Source organism: Rhea pennata, chromosome 10, assembly GCF_028389875.1.
Source record: "Rhea pennata isolate bPtePen1 chromosome 10, bPtePen1.pri, whole genome shotgun sequence".
Classification (NCBI taxonomy): Eukaryota; Metazoa; Chordata; class Aves; order Rheiformes; family Rheidae; genus Rhea; species Rhea pennata.
The window spans coordinates 4,456,457-4,478,243 of NC_084672.1; the positions used below are offsets into that span (position 1 = coordinate 4,456,457).

The window sequence follows — 21,787 nt, forward strand, 5'->3', positions numbered from 1 at the left end:
TCCAGCGTTAATGAGCAGCGAGCAGTTACCAATTTTTCTGGAGGTAGTTTTCAATCCTACTTGCATAAGTCTTCCAGAACAGCTAAACCAGGAACTTGATCTTTGATATGGGCTTCCAGAGCAGTGGGAGTGGGAACTAGACTTCATGCACCTGCCTTACAAATTCCCAAAATAAAAACATTCTTCAAACACATTACAGAAGTTGCCTGAGCTCTAGCAGAAAAAACACACTTGCATAGCTGGGAAACAAATACAAAAGTTTGTAACAGAAGAGAATCTCTCCATTTCAGAATAGAATATTTGGTATTTTATTATTCTTGTCTCCAGCTAAGAGGCATTGTTGCTTGCGGAAGTGCTCTGCAACACAAGTCCTTGGTCAGTCAATTATGGTCATCTTTGAACCACCTGCTAAAGTAATGTAATAACCAGATCTCAGTATGTCGTGAACACAAGGCCTACAGCAATCAGCTGTCTCAGAACCTAACAAACTTAGATGATACATTTATAGAATGCTGTTCTTCAGAAGAGTTTCTGAACACACCTCTGTTTTTATAGAGTTGTCCTGCAGCAACTATTTAAACAGAAATACCAGATACTATTTCCAATAGATGACAGGTACATGTTACTCAGCAAGAACTGAAGACATATGAAATAAAAGGAAAATAAATATACTTTTTTAAATGGCTATTTTCATTAGTTTTGATTCTTTGTAATGTGTTATCCAGTGGATTATGAGATAAAGATGCTTTCTCTGATACTATTTTTTTGCAACACATCCTCTGTATATAAACATGGAGCCTTCGCAGCCATTTGCTTTTCAAAAGTGAGGACAAATGAGGTAGGATGCAGAAATGACTCCAACAAACACCTTTAGGCCAAGGAAATCCAGATGCAAGGTGGATTCTTAAAGAATCTGTCAGAACAGTCTAAGTTATTCTGCTTTAAAATATACTTTTATTTTATCATCGTCTAGAATGCTTGGCACATTTTAACTTTTACATTTCGAAGTTAACATTTTAATGAAGATTTGTAGGGAGGGGTGTAATAAGTATGGCACTACTGTCAGCTCATTTGCAACATAAACCAGAAGTAAGGACAGTTTTCATATGAAACAAGAAATACTCAAAATACTACAAACACACAAAGAACAGATTCTATTCTATGGCAAGTATTACATCTATTTATAAGACCCTGTGAAACTTAAATTAGAACCAAAACATTAAAATGTTCATTTAATTTGGGACTATCTGGAATTCAACAAGATTCAGAATAAAGTATAGTGAAGTTTAAAATAGAATTCAGTATCACCTCACTTATTTAGAAATCCCTATATAGTCTCTCACTTTCTGCAACACAGAAATTTATTTTTACCAGATAAAGACAGCTGGCTCTTTCTTCTGCCCAGTGGCTCAACTTTTCCCTGTTTTTTCTTTTTCCCTCTAAGTTTTCTGAAATTATTTGCCAAAGTCTGAAAGACATTTACCTAGATTTTTTTAAAACTACCATTTCACTTCAATGCAGTTATCCTTAAGTAGTTTATAAACCAAGCCACATATTGTAATACTAACAGAATAAAATCAGTAAACACATAAATAGTAATAGTTAATACTCATACCCCTTTTATGGCTTCAGTCACAGACCTTAAAGAAATCTAATATTAATACACAGTAATTCTGTGTTATTTATGCTAAAACACACCAGTTTAATGCAAGAGGTAAATGAAATCTAGCTTTGTTAATCCTCTCATACTAAATTTACATATTAGTTCAGACATAATGAAAGCATAGCTTTAGATTATTTGGAGACAAGCAAATTAAAATATGATTTATTCAAACATAAAACAACAAAAGCAGGAAAAGGGAATACAGCTTTTTCCAAACCCCAAAACTGTTTTCTCTTTTTTTTTCCCCAAGTCTATCCTACTTCTGGCAATCTGCCAATTCTTTATACATCAGATATGAAGGAATGCAAAATGACACCAGCCAGAAACAAAAACTTTTTTCTAGCATTGTCAGCTTTAAGATCACAACAATGTCATTTTTTTAAACCTGTCAATGTTATTCACCAGCATGTCAAAAAGCAATTTCAGCAGTACCAACAAAGAATTAAAAGAACATTTTACTTTCAAAGTAGAATACTACTATGATGTGCAAGATTCAGACAAGTTAGTGAAACAACAGCTCACAACAAAAAGACTCTGAGGGAGTAAGTGCTGGGAGGGAGGGAGGGAGGGAGGGAGAGAGAGAGAACAGGAGACAGAAACCCCTGCGCAGTGGCAACTGCTCTGCTCAGCACAACACACACAGGTGTCTTCTGGCGTTATATTCTAAACAAATATTTCAAGTTAAAGGAAGCTGTTTCTTCCTGAATCCCAAAGGGGAAACAAAATGCAAAACCACACCCTGTTTGCAAGTCAGGTTTACAGTAGACACTTCCACTAGAGAAAGAAAGAAAACAGACTCAGGTTACTATATACCTAAGCTACTGGATGAACCATATTCCAAAGCACTTCACAGATTTTATCTATTTTTCTCTCTTTTAAGGTAAACTTGAAGTGATTTAGTCTTTCACTGTTCATAAACCCTCCTCAATCACCTACTTAAGATGTCTCAAGACATTTGTCTGCTGTTTCAAATTATTCTAAGTGTTATATATGTAATATAATTACATTTACATAATCATTTAGCAAATCAAGTCTGATAATGCCTACATTTTCTCAGAATCATACAGAGTATTAAGTCATTTCCTTACTTGACTGTAACCATTTTTAAAGTTTCTTCCCTCTTCTAAATGTGTATCTGTGATTTCCAGAGTGTGCTCCATGCCATTCAGATACATGATACCAAAGTACTGGTTCCATTAACAATAACAGATTGCGTATTCTTCTATCAGCCCAAAGCTGTTTCTTTTAAGTTAAGTCCACTATTGGCAATTCTCCATCTATCAAACATGAAGGAATGCAAAGTGACATTAACTAACCAGGACTGTCAACTTCCCTACAAACAAAGTGTGCCTAGCAATCAATATTCACAGTATCACCTCTCAACACTGCTTCAATAAGGCAGTATTGACATTTAATGTAAATTTGGAGAATTTTAATCATCTACACAAAGCATTATGCTTTTTAAATTTTCATTCGCAACAGAGTTGGTTATAGAACATCCCTTTGCCTTCTTTTTCAAGATATGTTTAAAACTTTCCAAGTAATGGGTCTTAGATGTTTCAAAAAAATATAATTTTGAAGGAAGTTGCAAAATACAAAAGTCCAAGCTGCTTACCACACATCCATCTAGATTGAACATACCAAGTATACAGCAGAATGTGAAAACTATCATGGAAGGAAATAGGATCAATTAACTGAAGGTCTTTTTCATTAATTCTGCATGTGTACATCCACGCATATTCAGATACAATTCCCAGAACTTCAGGGTTCAGGAAAATTTAAAGGAAAAAATTATGGACCAATTCAAGTGGTCCACAAAATACCAATACCATCCTGTGGTCAAACTAGTATATCGTATGACACCAATAACAGTTCAAAACATAGGTTAGTAATCCACAATCAGGAAAAGAAGCAAAGTCAGGGAAGAGAAAACTGTCTTAAAAAAAAAAGTATATGTTGTTATTGCTTTTGTTTTTTTAATCATAGTGTTCCAACACCAACTTTTCTGTTTACTCTCCCCCCAGTGTTACACTCATCTCGGCATATGCTCCATCTGGCTGTGGAGATGCATCTGCTTCTTTACGCTGCAGGCTCTACATGTGCAGATGAGCTCTACATACTCAAAGCTATGATCTGACAAACAAATCTCTGATAGTCTCTGGTCTATGACAAGAGAGTGGGTATTGCTCCTATAGTTCTTCAGTAAAATGTTGCGCGTAAGAAGAGAAATAGGTGTGCCCACTTAGCATTTCAACGCAAGATTATGCAGGGAATGCAGCTTATACAAGGTGATAACACTATAAATAACAACAAACTGTCATACTTACACCACTATAAGAAATATCAGGTACATTTACGCCGGCTCATTGTTTCCATGAGCCCTTCAAGACAGCCCTTCTGACTTGCTCTGATTTGCAGCAGTACTATCTTATCAATGGGATAAGCAATACCATACCAAGTCTTTGCAAAAACTACTTCCTAGTACAGAATTAGCATTTCCCAGGTTCACAGATTTTACTCAAACACCCAAACCACTCGCTTAACGTTATATCAAGAAATAATTACAATTGTTTCAATATAGCAGTCTTTTCAAAAGAGAATATGTGTACAGAAATACAGGTTTTCTTGGGGGGGGTTGTTTGCTTTTTTGACATTTAGTTATGACTTTCAGTACTGATCTATTCCATATTCAGGACAGCGTCAATATTTGGCATATAATCTAAGGCTCATTAAATTGACATCTGTCCAAAATTCTGATGGGCACAGATGCCAAATGGGAAAGTAGGTCACATTTTAAGACTGGCTTCTAAATTCAACTTACCTCAATTTGATGAGGTGACATGATGGAATGTACATAATTCACATATGGCCAATGCAAGTTAAATTAACCCTGGTTTGCCATATCACTCAAGGAACATCAGATGAGACAGATAAAAAGGTAGAAGTCAAACTCAAAAGGTGAAAAGAACAACCTATCTTCAGTCTTTGACTTCCAGAGAAAGCTAGGCTCAATGAATGAAAGTGTCTTTTTTTTCCACGAAAACATTCTGTCAACTAGATGGGTACAAAGCCCTATTAAATCAGAAACTCTGAAACTCTTCACATTTTATTCCCTGGAAGTACTCTCTTTGCCTTCTTAGGAAAAAAAATTACTCACCAAGAATAATACATCACAAAAAAACAGTATATGAACAGTAAAGCATCAAATACTGTAACACACATCTGACAAGTCCTTCAAGTCATATGCAGTACTACAGTGCAACACTTACAACTGCCACTATTGCTCTGCAAAGCTACATATGTTTCTAGTATTTCAAGAATTCAAAACATACTGAATGAAAACTTCGATTTTTTCAACAACTCTATACAGTCCAGAAAGAGCGCTAGTTTTACTTTACCATAACTATTTGGGAAGGCTAATGAAACACTATTGCACAACAGAGCAAAACTTCTCTCATCTGATATGAAAAGGACCATGTGCTTCAAGAGTAAGAAACATTAAGAATATTTTAGAATTATGCAAACCTGTATTTCTTAAATTACATGAAAAGGGATATTTTGGAATTTCTGCAGAAGATAGGCTTTTTCCTTTCATGAGGTTGAAAAGAGTAAGTGTCTTTTCCTTAAAAGGTCAGGAGGTGAGTAAATATAAGTGGCAGCCTCCTAAAGTTTCACCTACCTGACTATTTGCTGTGCTCACCTTCCATATTTCAGAGGGATACAGAAAGAAACCTAGAACTCATTAGTCAGTTGTGCCTGATCTTGATCAGCGAGGAAATTTTTCAAAGAGCTGTATATGTTAGGAACATTTTCAGAGTAATTCAAAAAAGCCTGTTTCCCTATTCATCTCTCTTCCTTCAGATGCTGTAAAACTGATTAAATGGCAAAAAAGTTCAAGATCTATGAGGCTGTATCCCAGCACAAAGTGATACACAAATGTTACAGGATATCTCTTGTAAGATTATTTCCATTAATTTGGAACTACCAAATGAAAGAGAACGGACTATCTCCAAGTACATTGTACATAGTTACTAAATTTCATTAATGTAAGTCTGATTTTTTAACTTTAAATTCCAGCTATTCAAACTTCTATGATTTTGCCAGGGTGGCTGAAAAATCATATTTCATATAGCCATGTCAGACACTAGCTACTAAGCAGCTACTGCAAGATATTGGGATAAGTCAAAAAATTATTGGTAAATAGGCAGTTTAGAAGTTGAAAGAAAAAAAGAAAGTAGATACAAAAATATCACAAGTCGAAATGAAAAATGAGGCCAACAAAAACATGTATAAAGAAGAAAGAAAAAAATACAGAATAGGCATGCAACAAAAATAGATGATTCATATCTACAGTAGCAGAAGTGAAAGATATAAGGGTGCAACAAAAACTTCTAGGACTCATTTAACACATCTCTCTCACTGTATTTTCACAGGTGTTACACAGTTCTGAAAATAAGGAGTGGTATATTAGTTTCTTCCCTTATACGTCTTCTGACCTGTGCAGAATCAGCTTTCCTCTCCAAAACAGCCCCAAAAAAATCTCCTGTATGCATATAGAGAACACAGTGGGTCAAGACTAGTTTCACAGTGCGCCTATATCACAATAAACACCACCTGTCATATTCAAGGAGGCAAGTGAATTACTAAACATTAACTAAGACACATACAATAAACTATAATCTAACCCCATAGAACAAAGTTATTTATCCCAAATTGGTTTAGCAAATATTTGAGAAATGTTTATTCTTTTATAATAAATATTGGTTAAAACTGTATTTCTGCATATACACAATAAGAAGCCATTCTACACCGTTCTTTCAAAATATTTCCAAAATGCTGACACTTTGACTTCACCTGCGTCATGCCACCAGCATCCTTTATGGTAAAATTACATGTAGTAGTGAGCTTTTAGCAGGTTTGGGGAGGGCAGCAGGGTCTTACTCTCCTCCATCTTGTCCCTTCTCCTACACTCCTCCCTACTATGCTCCTATTACTGCGTTGGCTTGAAAGCACTTTGTATTCCTCACTCAGCCAATTCAGCTGTGACAAAGCCAAAAAAGCAGATCATTTTCTGCTGGATTTACAAGCTGAACCTGCTTATGACTATATCCATCCAGCACCAGTCAGCAGCTGCATGACATGTAGAAGAAGGAAGAGATGTCTCTCTTGCTTGGGACCTATTAGGTCACCTCAAGTTGTTACTTGGAATGTTCAGTATGGCTTCTATAGTGTTTATTCTTGCAGAACTGCAAGAGAGATTACAAGATCTCTCTTGTAATCTTGGAACGTGACAACTGTGCACATGAAGTTACAGAAGAAATGTGAGCTGAGCACCTAGACACTTCATTCTATAAATTTCAGATCAAATCAATGAAACAAAGCATTAGTATTGTTGCTACAGTGACTTCCAGCCAGAACACTTATTTCAGCATACATTAGATAAATCTAGATTGTTTAGAATAAAATCTGTCAAGACAATCTTCAGCATCTTAGATATTTATGTCTCCATTTTCACAGGACTTGGATTTGTTTTTGCAAGGACATTATAATTCATCTGAAGAAAAATAACTCCAGCCCTGTACAAAAGGTGTGTTTCTAGAGAAGTTTAAATAAATTCCACTAATGATAGAAAATTAATGGCAAAATTTTGGGGAGTTAAAAGTTCGCACTTTGCCCTTCCCCTCCCTTTTTAAGTGTTTTAAGCATTATAACACTTCCAGGGAATGAGAAATCAAAAACAGCATGAAATTTACCATGACGTTTGTTGCTTTTTTCATGTTTAAATCACGATGGAAATCTGAAAAAAATGCCATTTTTGTCTACTAAATTGTCCATTTTTTATGGCACTTAAGAGAAGAATGATTTTCACTAATTCACATCTCTGCTGGTATTTTTGGACAAGGCCAGGCGAGGTTTAGAACATAAGTTTTGCCTAAATTGTGCCAAGACCCTAGATACAGATGTCTCCTATGTTTCTGCAAGGCTTAGATCTATTAAAAGATGCATTCAATCTGCCCAATATTGTTAAACCAGGGACCTGGTAGCCACATAACTACCACTAAGTAACAATGGCAAATTTATCTGTATAAAGGAATACACACACACACCCCAAAAAAACCCACACAACCAAAAAGATCATATGGCAAACACAGGCAAAAGAATAAGCCAACAACATGGAAAACAAAATTAGAACAAAAAAGTAGGAGGTTGTGGTTTTTATTTAAATTACCTCAAGTATTTTAATGGCCTCCCAGAAACAAATCTCATGTAAATTAAGAAAAAGATGCAATTTACTTACAGTGGGAAGCAAGCCATCTACCCAACCATGACTGAAATCTCTTATTGCCTCGAGAACTATAGCCAACAGAATACAAAGCTACCATATGAGCAGAACAAATTTGAAATGCAACCAGCTGCAGAAATGAAACTGCAGAGTATCTCTCTGAAAAAACTATACACCTAACTTAAGATTTTTTTCCCCTTGGAATCAGCAAGATGTCAATCTACCTTATATGTACAACAAACTTGTTAATATTTCATCCTACTGATTAAACTTCGATATCCAGAACACAGACAAACTCAGAGCAGATTTTCCTCTCAAAAAAGGTACACACTCCTTTCTTTGGATAAATAACTTAGTCTTAAGAAAAACAAAAATATCTTTCAAAAACATTAACTAGTGCATAAGGCAAAACTGAAGTGTCTGACAACTGCACTTAAAATACAGTATTTCTGAATTAGAAAAACAAGAGTTAAGTCCCAAACTCCAGAGTGATAGAAAAGCATCTATAGAAAAGCATTAAAAAAAACTCCAGATGAGTCCTTACATGTGCCTCCAGAATAGAAAGACTATATGAACTCAAGGCCTGCACTTTCCTGTGTGGTTGCCATGGGCCAAATGCTTGACATCAGTGTAAAACTATAGGCAGTTCTCTGTAGAAATGAATTTGGAAGAGGGTCTCACTCCTCAAGATGTGAAGAAGCAGTATTCCCACAGCTCATAACAGAGTCCTTAAAAGCAGGAAAAAAACCCTCAGTCTAGCCAACTGACTTGCTTGCACACCTATCTCACGTCCAAGTTCGTCACAGTCAATAGCTCATCTCAAAAGAATTAGGTTTTCCCTTCCTCTACAGTGTTTAACTCTCATTTATGCTAATCCAGTGATCAGGTAATATTCCTTCAACTCTTCAAAGCTTGTACTATCCCTCTTAGTAGTATTCAAAGCTGAAGACAGAAGTTAGGGAAGTTTCCTTTGTGAACATAAGAGAGATGCTAAACACAGAACCTTCTCAAAAGAAAAGATAAGGCACTTTCTGTTTCTCGGTCAACCTGATTTCTGCTTGAAAACCTATAATAAGGTTAGCTAGTACCCTCCCTGCAATCAGTGATCTTCCGGGCTTACAAGAGCCAGTAAATTCTTTGGCTGCACAAGGCTAATCACTGTTCCTAAGCCATTCCTAGCAAGCAGGGCATTTGCTTGAAAGACAACTTCAGATTTTAAATGAAATGCTCTAGTCAGTTGGGCATTTTGGTCTATTTACAGGAGTGTCAGAGCCATGACTCTTAACTAAAACCTTCTACAATCACAATACTGCATGCAGAACCCAGGACTTCTGATGGAAAGCACGAGCCCTAAGGTCTCAAGCAGTAAGAACAAGCACAAATGCCACAATTGAATTCAGCTTCTCTCTCTCCTCCTTCTTCCCTTCTTTAGTAGCCAGTCAGCAAGAATAAACACGAGTTACAGGAACCTATTAAGTTCCAACCAAAAATTCACTGTTTGTATTTAAATATTATTTCCTGAAGCAGTGAACAGAACCCAATTTTCTCCTTTTAAAATTAACATTTTTGGTGACCCATTGCTTCTCACTGACTAACTCCTTGTTTTTTCATATTACAGTCAACTCTTTCTGGATAGTTCCTGCGCTACATCTCAAATGAAGCTAATTTTTAAAAGAATGCTTTATTTGAATGTACAGTATACAAATATCACAAAATTACAGTAAAAGAACCCTGAGAATATTCAATAGCTGGCATATAGTAAGGAAATTAGATATCTGATAATTCCAAAAATATTAAAAAGGAGGAAAAATAGTTGAAACAAATGCATATCGGCCAAATTCTATCAAATTACATTTGTACAAGACTTTAAAAGGTAATGCCACTAAATATAACCAAACAGATTTAGTCCTTTTTAATGAAAAGTAAAATTTTTCAGCTTTAAGAATGTAATTCAGTTCAGAAAGACTCCAACTGCAAGAGAACTCTTGATTTCCACTATGCCTAATTTAGAAATTATGTGGAAAATTCTAAGTTTATGCTTCAAGCATAAGCAAAATGAAAATGGAGAAGAAACCAACACCTCTATTGTAAATATATTCATACTACTATATTAAAGCAGAAGTTCTGGTTGTTTTACTGCTAACTGCAACTATGTTTTAACTGACATACAGAGTGATTGATTTAGCAATAGAACATAGCCCATTTTCCTCTACAGATGCATGTTTTCACATTCTCCACCTTCCTCACCTTTCACTCCCTTACATTTATTATCACTCTTTTCGGCTGAGCAAGAGGCAGCACAGGCTGTGCCTGATCTGAGTTACGTACAACATTGACTAGTAAAGTGGCTAATACCTCTCAGAGGAGAAAAAGAGCCAAACTGTAATTATTTTTAGGCTGGGGGCATGCTTTGGTTGTTGTTTTCCCTTCACCTGACATTTTTCCCATGAAAACCTTGAAAAAAGATAAAAATAAGATCATCATTCCCACCTCTACCTCCACTGCCAAATTTGGATGAAATCAGACATTTCCCCAAATCTGGCAAGAGTGAGGTGGCAGATAAGACAACATTGCTGTAAAGAAGGCTTATTCCCTTAGAGAACCAAGACTGAAAACAGAGCTTGATATTTTATGACAATGTTTTTAAGTTATTAAATGCATATAATTAAAAAAACTTCAAATAGTCTGCATTGATCCATTTTGAAGCATTAGGGAGATAAGAAAACTGATCATCTTTTCAAATTGTTACCTCAACGATATCTGAGTTGGTTCTGCTTTCATGGGGCTCGTTGTATTCTGTGTACTTAAGAAGAACTTTGTCCATATCAGTGCTGGCATACTGAAAGAGTTTGTTAGAGCTGTTAAAAATGATGAGTGCTATTTCACAGTCACAGAGTACACTCAACTCATACGCCTTCTTCATTAATCCAAACTTCCTCTTCGTGAAGGTGACCTAGAGAAGAAAGAATAATGATTTTTTTCCCCCTCAAAATGACAAAGTTTCAAAGGATATAATCAAGCATTCAAATGAATATAACAAGATAGCTTACTCCATTCCTGCTAACAAATGACACAACAGAACATGTGCTCAAGCTTAAAAAAAGGATTGCTTATCTTATCCGGGTGTCATAATTCTTATGAAAATACTAGAGCTGTGTTTTTTTAGGGTTGATATTCCATATTAGACTAAGCTAAACTATCATTTTGCTCACCCCCAACCTGTCCCCCAACTCTTTCACTGTTGTGTAACTACTAGAAAGAGTTTAAGTCTAGAAGATTCTCTAATCATATTTCCTGTGCTCAACCAAGTGATTTTCCTAGTATTGTAATATTTTCTTTTGTGATTATTACAGCTATTTTGTAATACTTATACTCCATTATGAACATGTACTCACAACCTTAATTCTACTAAATCAAAATTAAAGCTAACAAACCATCAACAGTAATATTAATGGAAGCAACACCATTATTACATAATATAATTTCTAATCATGCAAAGTAAAAAAAGATACGATTTTATTGTTCTTAAACTGTCTAACCAGATTCACTTATACATTTGGGATACTTTCAGCCACTTGGGAACATCATAAAACAAGCATTCTGTCCAATTAAAACCATTCTAGAAGAATACATTTATTATAGAACAGCACAAAAGAGCATATGCCAAAGGGAGAGGAGAAGGAACCAAAAACCTTCATAATGAAAAGCCACCCCCAATTATTGGGGTGAAAAAAAAGTTTTTTTGCAAATTTATTCCTTGCATAAAATATCAGTTAACAACGCAAGAGAGTTGATGTATTTTTAATTCCTATCAGTTACAGGTCTGATGTCAAGGGCAACTTAAAGGACCACACTTTTACTGAACTTCCTCTTAATGTCTTAAACATGAAATTAAACTTCTAAAGCCTTTCAGAAAATAGTATCTGTTTTCAGAGATAGCAAAAGTTTTAATCTGTGCTTCAATGTGTAATGCAACATATTTGTCTAAAGTCATATTCACTCTCTCATATACAATTCAAGCTCTAAGCCTCTCTGTGATAGGTAACTTAGATGTCCTATACATTTAACAGGTATCAATCAGAATTTTTTGGCAAGATAGGAATTAAGCAAAGCACAGGAAACAGCAAAATCAATTTTAAGAGTTTCTATAGTTTAACATGTTGATCACTTATGCATATATCAAATTTTGGGAGATGGATAAGTTCTGTGTGTGCACACCTCAAGGCACTTTTTCCAGAGCTGAATATCTGATGTATATTGTTTTTTCACTACTATCCATATGTAAACTGCATACCTTCCTCCTCATAACTTAAGAGTTTTGCAAAGGAAAAGAGAGAAACACTTATACTATATGTGTACAGCATACTGACAGTAACTGTGTTTTTAAAACAATATAAAAACACTTTGCACTACCACCACCAACAGTAGCATCTGAACAGTGGACGCGAGTCTTGTCTCTAGCTATAAAGCACTATAGATGTCCACCAAAAAAAAAAAAAAAAATCTGTTTTAACATATTTTTCCCCTTCCTGATCTCCTAAAGCCCTGCACTGAAGTTATGATTTCTGAAAGCCTAAATTGTTCACAATTTAGCTCTAATAAGAATAACAGTAATAAACATAAGACCTACAAAGATAAGAATATAAAATCAGTTGTATTAGCAATAGCCCACTTTTACGGATGTGAAGTATGACTACGTTTCATTTGATGGAAATAATCAACTAGTGTCTGCTTGGCAAAACTTCCAGCCACATACAAATTTCTATTGCTTTCATTCTATCCTTATGTACCAACAACTAGTCTGCCAGGACTCTAGTATCAAGTTTTTGTTCTCATCCAGTAATATTGTGCAAAACTGAATAGATTATTTAACTGTCAGCTTTCAGTTTCCCTATTTCTAAAATAAGCATAACTCTCCAAGGAAACAATGAAGTTTAATGTTTAAAAGTATGATTATGATTTTCCATACTCTTAACCACTTAAGGCAGCTATTATTTAAAATAATGAGAGTACACGAAAAGCATATTTTTTCCAGGATAAATAACAGAATTCCTAGCGCAAGGATGAGGCAGAGTCTAAAAATAAGCCAAATTAACACATGAAGAATTCAAACAGTTGTTCAAATATAATCATTTAAAACCAAGGATTTTATAAGAAAATTTTTTGTTTATTTTATCTTTACATTGAAGATTATAAAGCAAAATTCTCACTTGAGGTATTTCATGCATCTCGCATGACTGAAATTAAGTATTTATTAAAAGATTAATTTAACATATTACTTAAAAAGCAAGCATGCTTAAAATATGCATACCATTCTAATATTTTTCAACACAAAAGTATTTGTGTATTTCCATGGCGCACATTTACAAGAAAAATCATTTGAGAAGTGGTTAGTATAATGAAGTAACAGGATGTCTATCAACTAAATCCCAAAAGTATATTTGGAACATACTATAAATAGATTTTAAAATTTGTAAAAGAGCTTATGACTTCCTGGTTTGGGGGAATCGTGAGTCATGATCTTAAGTGTAGCACTACTGAAGCATTAAAACTAGGCAGTAAAAGTTTCCAGGGATTCTGCTGATCTAGTCTTCTTGATCTCATTCTGAAGATCCAGTTTGAAATGTCAAAATCAGTTTTAGGCAGTGATCTGCTTCTTCCCACTTCTAAAATCAACATGCAATATGAAAGAGCAACCTTCTGTCACTTCAGTTCCTCCACTACCAGTCAGAGGAGTCCACTATCCGAACAAAGCAAGATAAAGCAGTTTTTAAAAAGTCCTTTAAATGTCTCCCATACTTCCACAGAAGGAAGGAGAGCAGACGAGAACTTTTTCATGCACACGGAAAGACACACTATAATAACAACAGTTCCACCTAAAGTTTCTGGGCAGTTTGTTAGAAACTTCTTAAAGTTCTGAAGACCCACTAACCACTAAGTCTTTTGTGAAGCCTAAGTCATCTGCATTCATGTGAAAAGTGAGCACTTGCAAAGATGTTCTAATCCATTTCATTTAAAGCACGTTTGTGGGAAACTCCATTAAGATACAACACATCTCTGAAACAATTCCACAGAACAGTGTTGTAACATGCTCCCACATATCCAACTATGGCAAGCAGATCTTTTTACCTACCTGTTGTTTAACAGTCATAATACATTAGTGACACAGGATACCAAAAGTCTGACTAGCTTAATGTATCTTTTCTTCTTATTCCATTTTAAGTTATCAATTTAACAAGTTGACCAAACGTAGCTCTTACTGGTCTGTTATTTCTCCTGGAAATTTCACTATTCCTATACAATACAGAAGCTTTTTAAAAACAGATCTTGCACAAGATCAGAGGCCCTGCCACTCTGCCCTCTTTCAAAAACTTGAGATTTATCCTATCTTGGATGGGACATTAAGAATTGCTTTATTATTTTGGATTTTTATTCTACTTTTTTAAACAGTTTTTTTTTTCTTACACTTCAATTACAAGACACAGTCAGACATTATTACCAAAATAAGAGCAGGTAGAGAAAGGCACTACCTTTATGTTTATTCTTAGTCAGAAAAAAAGTATGATTAAACCAGATGCAAGTGTGCTATACTACTTTGAGAAGTCAATGAAAAGGCTGAAGGCCTAGTTTCACCAAGGACCTGAATGACACTAGGCAAGGAAACTTAACCTCTCTATTGAATCGCTTTCTTTTCCATCTCCTGTCTATCTATTATAAGCTCTTCAGTTAGGGTCTATTTCTTATTTGTGCTTCGCCAGCGCTTATCACAAGCCTGTCCCACTGGCATCCAAGCCTTACTGTAATGCATATAATTTATAATAAACTCAGTTTCCTTTAAGAAATTTAGCTTAGTCCTGCAAGTTTCTCTTAGCTTTTTTGCTGTTTACTTACAACCATACTAAAATGAAGACAAACATCTTTACTGCAGGGCAATAGCTTCTTCAGTATTATTGTAATGTTGCTTAGTGAAAAGAGGGATGGTGGTAATGATAGCAAACATTGAGCTGCTTTGATATCCAATTTACTGTATTTTATTCTCTTCAGCATAATGAACATAAATGCCCTACAGCTCATTCAAGCAGATAAGAGTGCTTAATTAATAATACAATGATGGTCTCATGATAATTGTAATCCCCCAGAGTAATGGTCTATATAGCCTGTTTTGAGCTCACTCACAATTGCATCTGAAACAAGAGGCTTCTGATGAAATAATAGCTTTTCTTCCCACATAAGCTATAAGAGCTTGCTCGACAGGCAAATCTCTGTCACATTCTACTTGTGTTTCCAAATGAGAAAACATACTACACAGAAAAACCAACAGAACACAACTATGCTCTTCAGTTGGCAAAACAAACCCTAAATGCCCTTTTTTGTCTTGGTCAATGAAAAGGTTCTTCAGTAATAAATTAACACCTACTACATATCTTGTTCATCAGGATATTGTAATATGTCAAAACTGCATATACTACCTTGCACCAAAACAAGATGCAGATGAGGTTAAAGAACATCATCAATATCTCTACACAAAACAAATTTGGTTCTACTGATACGAGCTATTTAACACCTTTAAAAACAAAATATATTATCTCTGAGTTTCCGCAGAAAAAGGAAAAGGCAAGTTTAATTCTGATTTTAAAAGCTAGAGTCTAAAATCTCCTCCTAGTCACTACAAAGGAAGCACATAAAAGCACCAGCCAAAAATCAGCCAGAAACAAGACTCAAAAGTACAGTCTGTTTCACATCAGCCAAACCAAATGTACAAATGGCTAAAATGTTATATAAATGCAGCATTTCTACTCTTCCCCATGCAATAAAAAGACCAATTCAAACAATGAGATTGATACACTTATTAAAAAAGAAAAAAAAAAGTTGGAGCCTACTCAGGATCTGTAATTTCAAGTAGAACACATACAAGGTTATCTAACCTCTTTCAAACATGGAAAAAAAAAACAGAAGAGAGGGGAAAAGGGTGGGGGGGGAAATCAAGTGTAACCTCTTCAGCTTGCTTGAAGTGCTAGAGCAGAATCTGAAACAACTGAAGTTATTAATTCAGATACTTTTACTACGTGTACTTAAGTCATTTATCTACATCAAACATACAGTTACTGTGTAATTAAAGCTGTTCAAATACAATACCTGGCTTTCTCCCAAACTACAATAACACTTTTTTTGCTATATATAGTGTTCTCAGAGTTTACATTGCTTTAAAGTAACACAGGGGAAAAAACAGTCCTGATTTCACATATAAAACAATGGACTCCAAGCTGATATGTCGGGAGCAAAACAGTCTCACGGAACTCCACCATTACCCCAACATCAGCTTGGTGCTCAGTAGGAGCTAGAAAAAGCAAACCAAACACTATGAAGGGAAGAGAGAACCAACATCACTACGCCACTATATGAATCCACGTTTTGCATGCATCTTGCACGCTGTATGCGGTTCTGGGGCCCTTTCCCAGAAAGAATATAGGAGTACTAGAAAGGGCTTAGGGAAAAGTGGAAAAGTAACAAGCATAATCAATGGTTTGGATAACTTCTGTATAAGAACAATTAAGTAAGTTAGGATGCTTCAGCCTGAAAAAAACGTTATTCAGAAATTATTTAAAAGTTATTCATATTATTAAATATGAAAATATGACAGAGGCGTACAGAATCATGAGCAACACAGACAGACTAGATAGGGAGTAACTGCTGTCTCTGACAGAAGAGCTAAAAACTAGCAGAAGTATGACTAAACATAAATAAAAAGTGTTTCTTGTAACAACAGGTAATAGACCTATAGAACTTGCCAAAAGATGTTTTTAAATGCTACAACTTTAAAAGGGCTCAAAGGATAACTGAACAAGTTCGGGGCGAGGCAGGGGGAAAAGGGGAGGGGTAGCTGCATTAATGGTTACTAAAATATACGGAAATCACATCCAGCTCAGGAAATCCCTGAGCTAAGAATAGTTCAGCACTAGAAGAGAATACTGAGTAGTATAACATGCGTATCTCTATCTTGTTCTTCCCTGGTCATTCATTTATAACCACCACTGGAGAAAAGATATTGGACTAGCTGGATCTAAAGTCTAACGCACTATAACTGTTCTTAATGGTAAGTCAGTCCTACAATACTTTTCCTTAAAAATGGTAGCTTTTAGATATCTCAAAATACATTTAAATATCCAATTAAAATTTTCTTTGATATCATCACATAGCAATGGGTTTCAGAAATTACCAGGAAACTGCACTTCTGCATACAGTCATCAGCTTTTGGTACTTTTCAAGTTCATAATGAGGTGAAAGCAAGCAAGCAGTAAGCTTGCCCTATGGCATTCTTCAAACAGTGAACTTTCCCCTCTTGATGGGTAATTTTTCTAGACTGTTGTAGTTAATAGTTCCTCAAGGAATACAATTTACTGCTTACAAATAGAAGCATGTAACTAAAATTCATTACAAAACACAAATCACTGTAGCTCACTGTCCATAGTTATGTCACTCAGCTACATCAAAAGGGCTGCAGCAAATAGTTTTACTACATCCTTTCCCAAATTCTAATTCTTTCTCAACCTTATTTACTAAGTGTACCTAGTGGCTATCAGATCAAGTGAAGCATCTGCTTCATAGGATCTTCTCTACTGTTCTCCAGCCTACTGGAATGCAGAGACTAGTATACCATTTAAATACAAGTTATATAAACAATTTGTTCTGAAGTAATAATTGGTATTATTTACACCAACAGTTTTCCCTAAAATAGCAGTAAAACCATTTAAAATACATTCTTTATTTGTAATCTGGTAACTGCATCCACAGACACATGAATACAAAACTCCACTTTAAAAGACTTAAATTAAGAAAATGAATCTATTCAAAGTTTCCATTCATTGTTCACACAGACTCCTTGTTTCTCACCTGTCTGTTCCGTTCATCCATTATTCTTGTGATCTGTATTTTCTTTCTCCCCATTTTCGGTCTTTTCTTTCCTTTGTTTTACAATCCAGAAATATATTTATCCAAGAAAATTCACTTTTCAGTATTCTAACACATGATACAGTTTTCTTCTACTTTGTCTTCAACTTGATGAAAAGGTTCCTCTTTCCTGTTACAAACCCTAAAAAAAAAGTTTAAAAAAAAAAATTTAATGGCATTTCTTCTTCAGTAATTTGCAAATTAAATACTGTATAGCCATATAATACATATATGCATAAAAATTCCAATGACGAACCAACTATTGTCATCAATAAAATATGCTAATATATTAACTTTGTTCTGATTAAATAAACTCCAAATGGTTTGCTAGATCAAAGCTAGGAACTGTAGATTAAAAAAGGCCAATAATTTCACACACTTTCATCAGCATGCCTAAAAAACTAACACCTGACAAAGGGCAGATGCCCACCACTGTGCATTAGGCATTCCTGAGTTATATGTGGTTTCAAAAATTTACCCACAAAGTTGGTAGACTCCATTCATTATTTTATAAAACCTTATATTACTTCTTTGGTTCCTTTTTGTCCCGTTACATCATCATCATAGTAATTAAACAAAATCATATCACTATCAGATTCTGATTCATAAACTAATTTTTATCCCATTTAATAAGTCAAAATTGAGGTTTCCTAGAGGAAAGAGCAGAGAAGGAATGAGGAAATATCTTAAACAGGATAAAGGTCTTAAAATTTTCTCATTTTCTCATTTTCTCAACAGAACTAATTCACAGCTACCAAGATATAACAATTAATTAAGAAATTTGCAAGGTTAATCTCTCTATGATAACTTACACATCACACATTTACCAATAAACCAACTACTAGTTCAGCACTTTTGTCAGTTTGGCGATTTGTTTAGAAAGATTAAGGTACATGCAAACTTGAAAAGCAACAAAGTCATCATACTATTTTTGTCTTATACTAATGCACCAGTCACTTACAAAACACTGACATTAAGAAATGCCAAATGAGTTTTCTGTTAAAAAAGCCAAATGCTAAACACAGATTGCAGAATAGTATTAATTCAACAGAACTGGAGGATGATTGAAAATAACTAGCCTCTAGAACGTCAACTGTATGCTATCATTCTAATATTAAATAGGTACAACTTATTCAGAATAACTATTACTGCCTAATATACATTAAAATATATGAAAACAGCCATTAAGCTAGTCTGCAACCTAACTTTCCAACCCAAAATGCCTTTCCAAAACAACAAAAAAAAAAATCAACATTTGTGTATTTCATTATGGGTGTCACACTTGTCAAAAGTGTTGCAACCATATGCCCGTCACACTGTTAATAAGTACAGACAGCAAAAGGCGATTAGTCACCGGCTACACTTCACAATACATTCAATCTACGCTGAAGAAACAACCGTGACATGCCAGTGCTGATGCAGCTTTGGCAAGGCAAGAGGTGAAGGAACGGCACAAGATGAAGAGATGGGATTTTTTTTTAATTCATCTGATACAAACAGAGGACTTCTTGAAAAAATATCATAAAATGCTCAACGGTATTTAGAAATAGCATTCTACAGAATTTAAATCTGAACAAACACTATGTTATGTGATGTCCACTGGTCAAGAGGGTATGTGCTAAATGTTATTTATACATCAGAATACTTGAAGCATGCATCAGTGTTGCATTCCTTGCATTTTTTTCAATAAAAATTTTCTTCAGAGAAGCTGCTAAAAAAGGATTAATAGACAGAGATCTAATTAAGGCCAGATGAACAAGCCTTTGCAGTCAGTAGCATGCTGCAAATATTTTACACGGAAAAAAAAAACAGTTGGCATATGTATTTCTACTTTTTGTTGAAAAATCATCAAGAATATCTACTGAACTCCATGAAATTTCAACTCAAGTTAAAAAAAAAAAAATCCTATGATCACAAATCAACTACAAATCAACTTTAGCTCTCCAAAAATCAGTTTCCATTCCTTTCACAAATGGAACAAGTTCTCTCAATTGCTACTATTAAGCTACTATTAAAAACTTAGCTTCCTCCTTTGTGTGTAGCCCTAGTTTTTACATACTATATTCAGTATGCAAATTCAAACAGTATTTGTATTCAAACAGTTCTCTCAACACAGCATTATCCAGTTCTTTCCTTTAGTATTTAACAGTGCTCACTGTCATACCTAGCACATCAGAATAGCCACCACATGTCAGACCAAAGATGCATCTAATCCATCATTCATCTGTGGCTCTTAACAAATAACACTGGTATGGCAAAAGAGGAATATAGAAATAAGATAAGCACTTATCACTTTGAAGTGGTATCTATAAAGTATTTTCTCCAGGTATTGATTAATTTCTGAATCAAGCACTTGAGCAATATATGGATTCTTAGATTTAACAGTTGTTCAAGTTTTCTTCCATTAATATTTCTCCTGAATCCATGCACACTTTTAGCATCCAGAAGCAAGGAGTTCCACAGTTTAATTACGTATCACAATAAAAGATACATCCTTTTGTTTAAGTCTATCCTGCTAATTATATTTGACATCCCCAGTTGTTGCATTAAATTAGTAAACAATCAGTCATCTTCCCCTTCACATCAGTCCTGATTTTAAGGCTTATATAGTGGCTTTGTTTAGCTTTTCAAAGTTAAGAGAATACTATTCTGCTCAGTCACTCCTTACTCAAAAGCCATTTTCTGGCCAGCTATCCTTTCCTCCTCTCTCCCTTTCCAGTTACACACTATTCTTTCTTAAATGAAAGGATCAGTAGTATTCTCAGTATCCAAGATACAGTATATAAAATTTATGATAATCTTTCATAAATTTATACAGAGGCATAACAATATTTTATGTTCTACTGAGTTAGACATATGCCTAGGCAAATTTAACAGTTCAATTTTTTTCTGAGGAACTCCGGTACAAACAGATAAATGTTTCAGTGCTCCAGACCATGATTTGAGAACTGCCATTTAGGATCGCAAAGGAAGCGTGTGGTCCTATCTCATTCACTCACACCTTCCAACTCCTATAAGACATATTCAAAAGCAAGACTATGCAATGAATAAAATAAAGAACTTACGGGGAAACAGGGCAGACAAGAAGGGAAATACGATCCTGTAATACATATAATACATGGGATCATGTATAATACAGCACATACACTGCAGAGACAAAATTAAAAACATACAGACATTTTCCATGAGCTAACGGAAGAAACAATAGCAGGGAAATGCTATTATGTTCTTCAGGAGCCAGCACACGAACGGAAATGGGGAACTGATGGTCATTTTCATCAACACTTTGTTAAAGCTTTAGGATGCTATTTCAAGACTTCTAAAGTTAGTATACTCTACTAGGCATAAACTCCTCTAACAAATTCATTTCTCAATTACAACCTCCATCTCATCAGTCCTGTTGGCCTCTTATTTCAGGTCTAGTCCTTTCTTCCAGATCAAACACTTCTCTCACTTTGCAAATTCAAAATTCCCACTAGCGTGTCTGACGCCAGTGTCTGTTCAGCTAGCTTTGCTCCCTCTCCACAGGCTGCAATGAAGACCAGAAACCTGGTTTTGAAACACATTTGCCAAAGGCACATCAGCTCTGGAATGCTGCATCCCTTTCATTCTGAAGTCATGTACAAGATGACTTGTTCAAAGCTAAGAATCAAAATGTAAGCTTAGCACAAGCTCTAGAGTAGAAGGGAGACTGATACTAACCATAAAAATCAGAGTAAATCATGCTGTAAAAAAAAAAAAAAATCACACATGCTTAGAATATTCAGATGGAAGCTACCACCAATAACCAACATGCATTACATTTCTCATGGGACCAACATCTTTTCCTAATCCTTGGTTACATCAGGTTTATCTGTTTCAAAAGAAAGTCTCAATTAAATTATTTTGCACTG

The 21,787-nt window shown here is 35.0% G+C and overlaps 1 protein-coding gene across 11 annotated transcripts in view; it reads right to left on the bottom strand.

Moving 5' to 3' along the window:
• The window catches only part of MEF2A (myocyte enhancer factor 2A), a 110,705-nt gene that overhangs the window by 41,076 nt on the left and 47,842 nt on the right, over positions 1 to 21,787 (bottom strand). For all 11 annotated transcript variants that reach the window (XM_062583368.1, XM_062583370.1, XM_062583375.1 and 8 more), the window contains exons 2-3: positions 17,838 to 18,036; positions 10,696 to 10,899 (exon numbers count right to left, since the gene is read on the bottom strand). In XM_062583368.1, coding sequence (XP_062439352.1) covers positions 10,696 to 10,899; positions 17,838 to 17,891 — 258 coding nt within the window. In that variant the 5' untranslated portion in view covers positions 17,892 to 18,036. The remainder of the gene's footprint in view (positions 1 to 10,695; positions 10,900 to 17,837; positions 18,037 to 21,787) is intronic.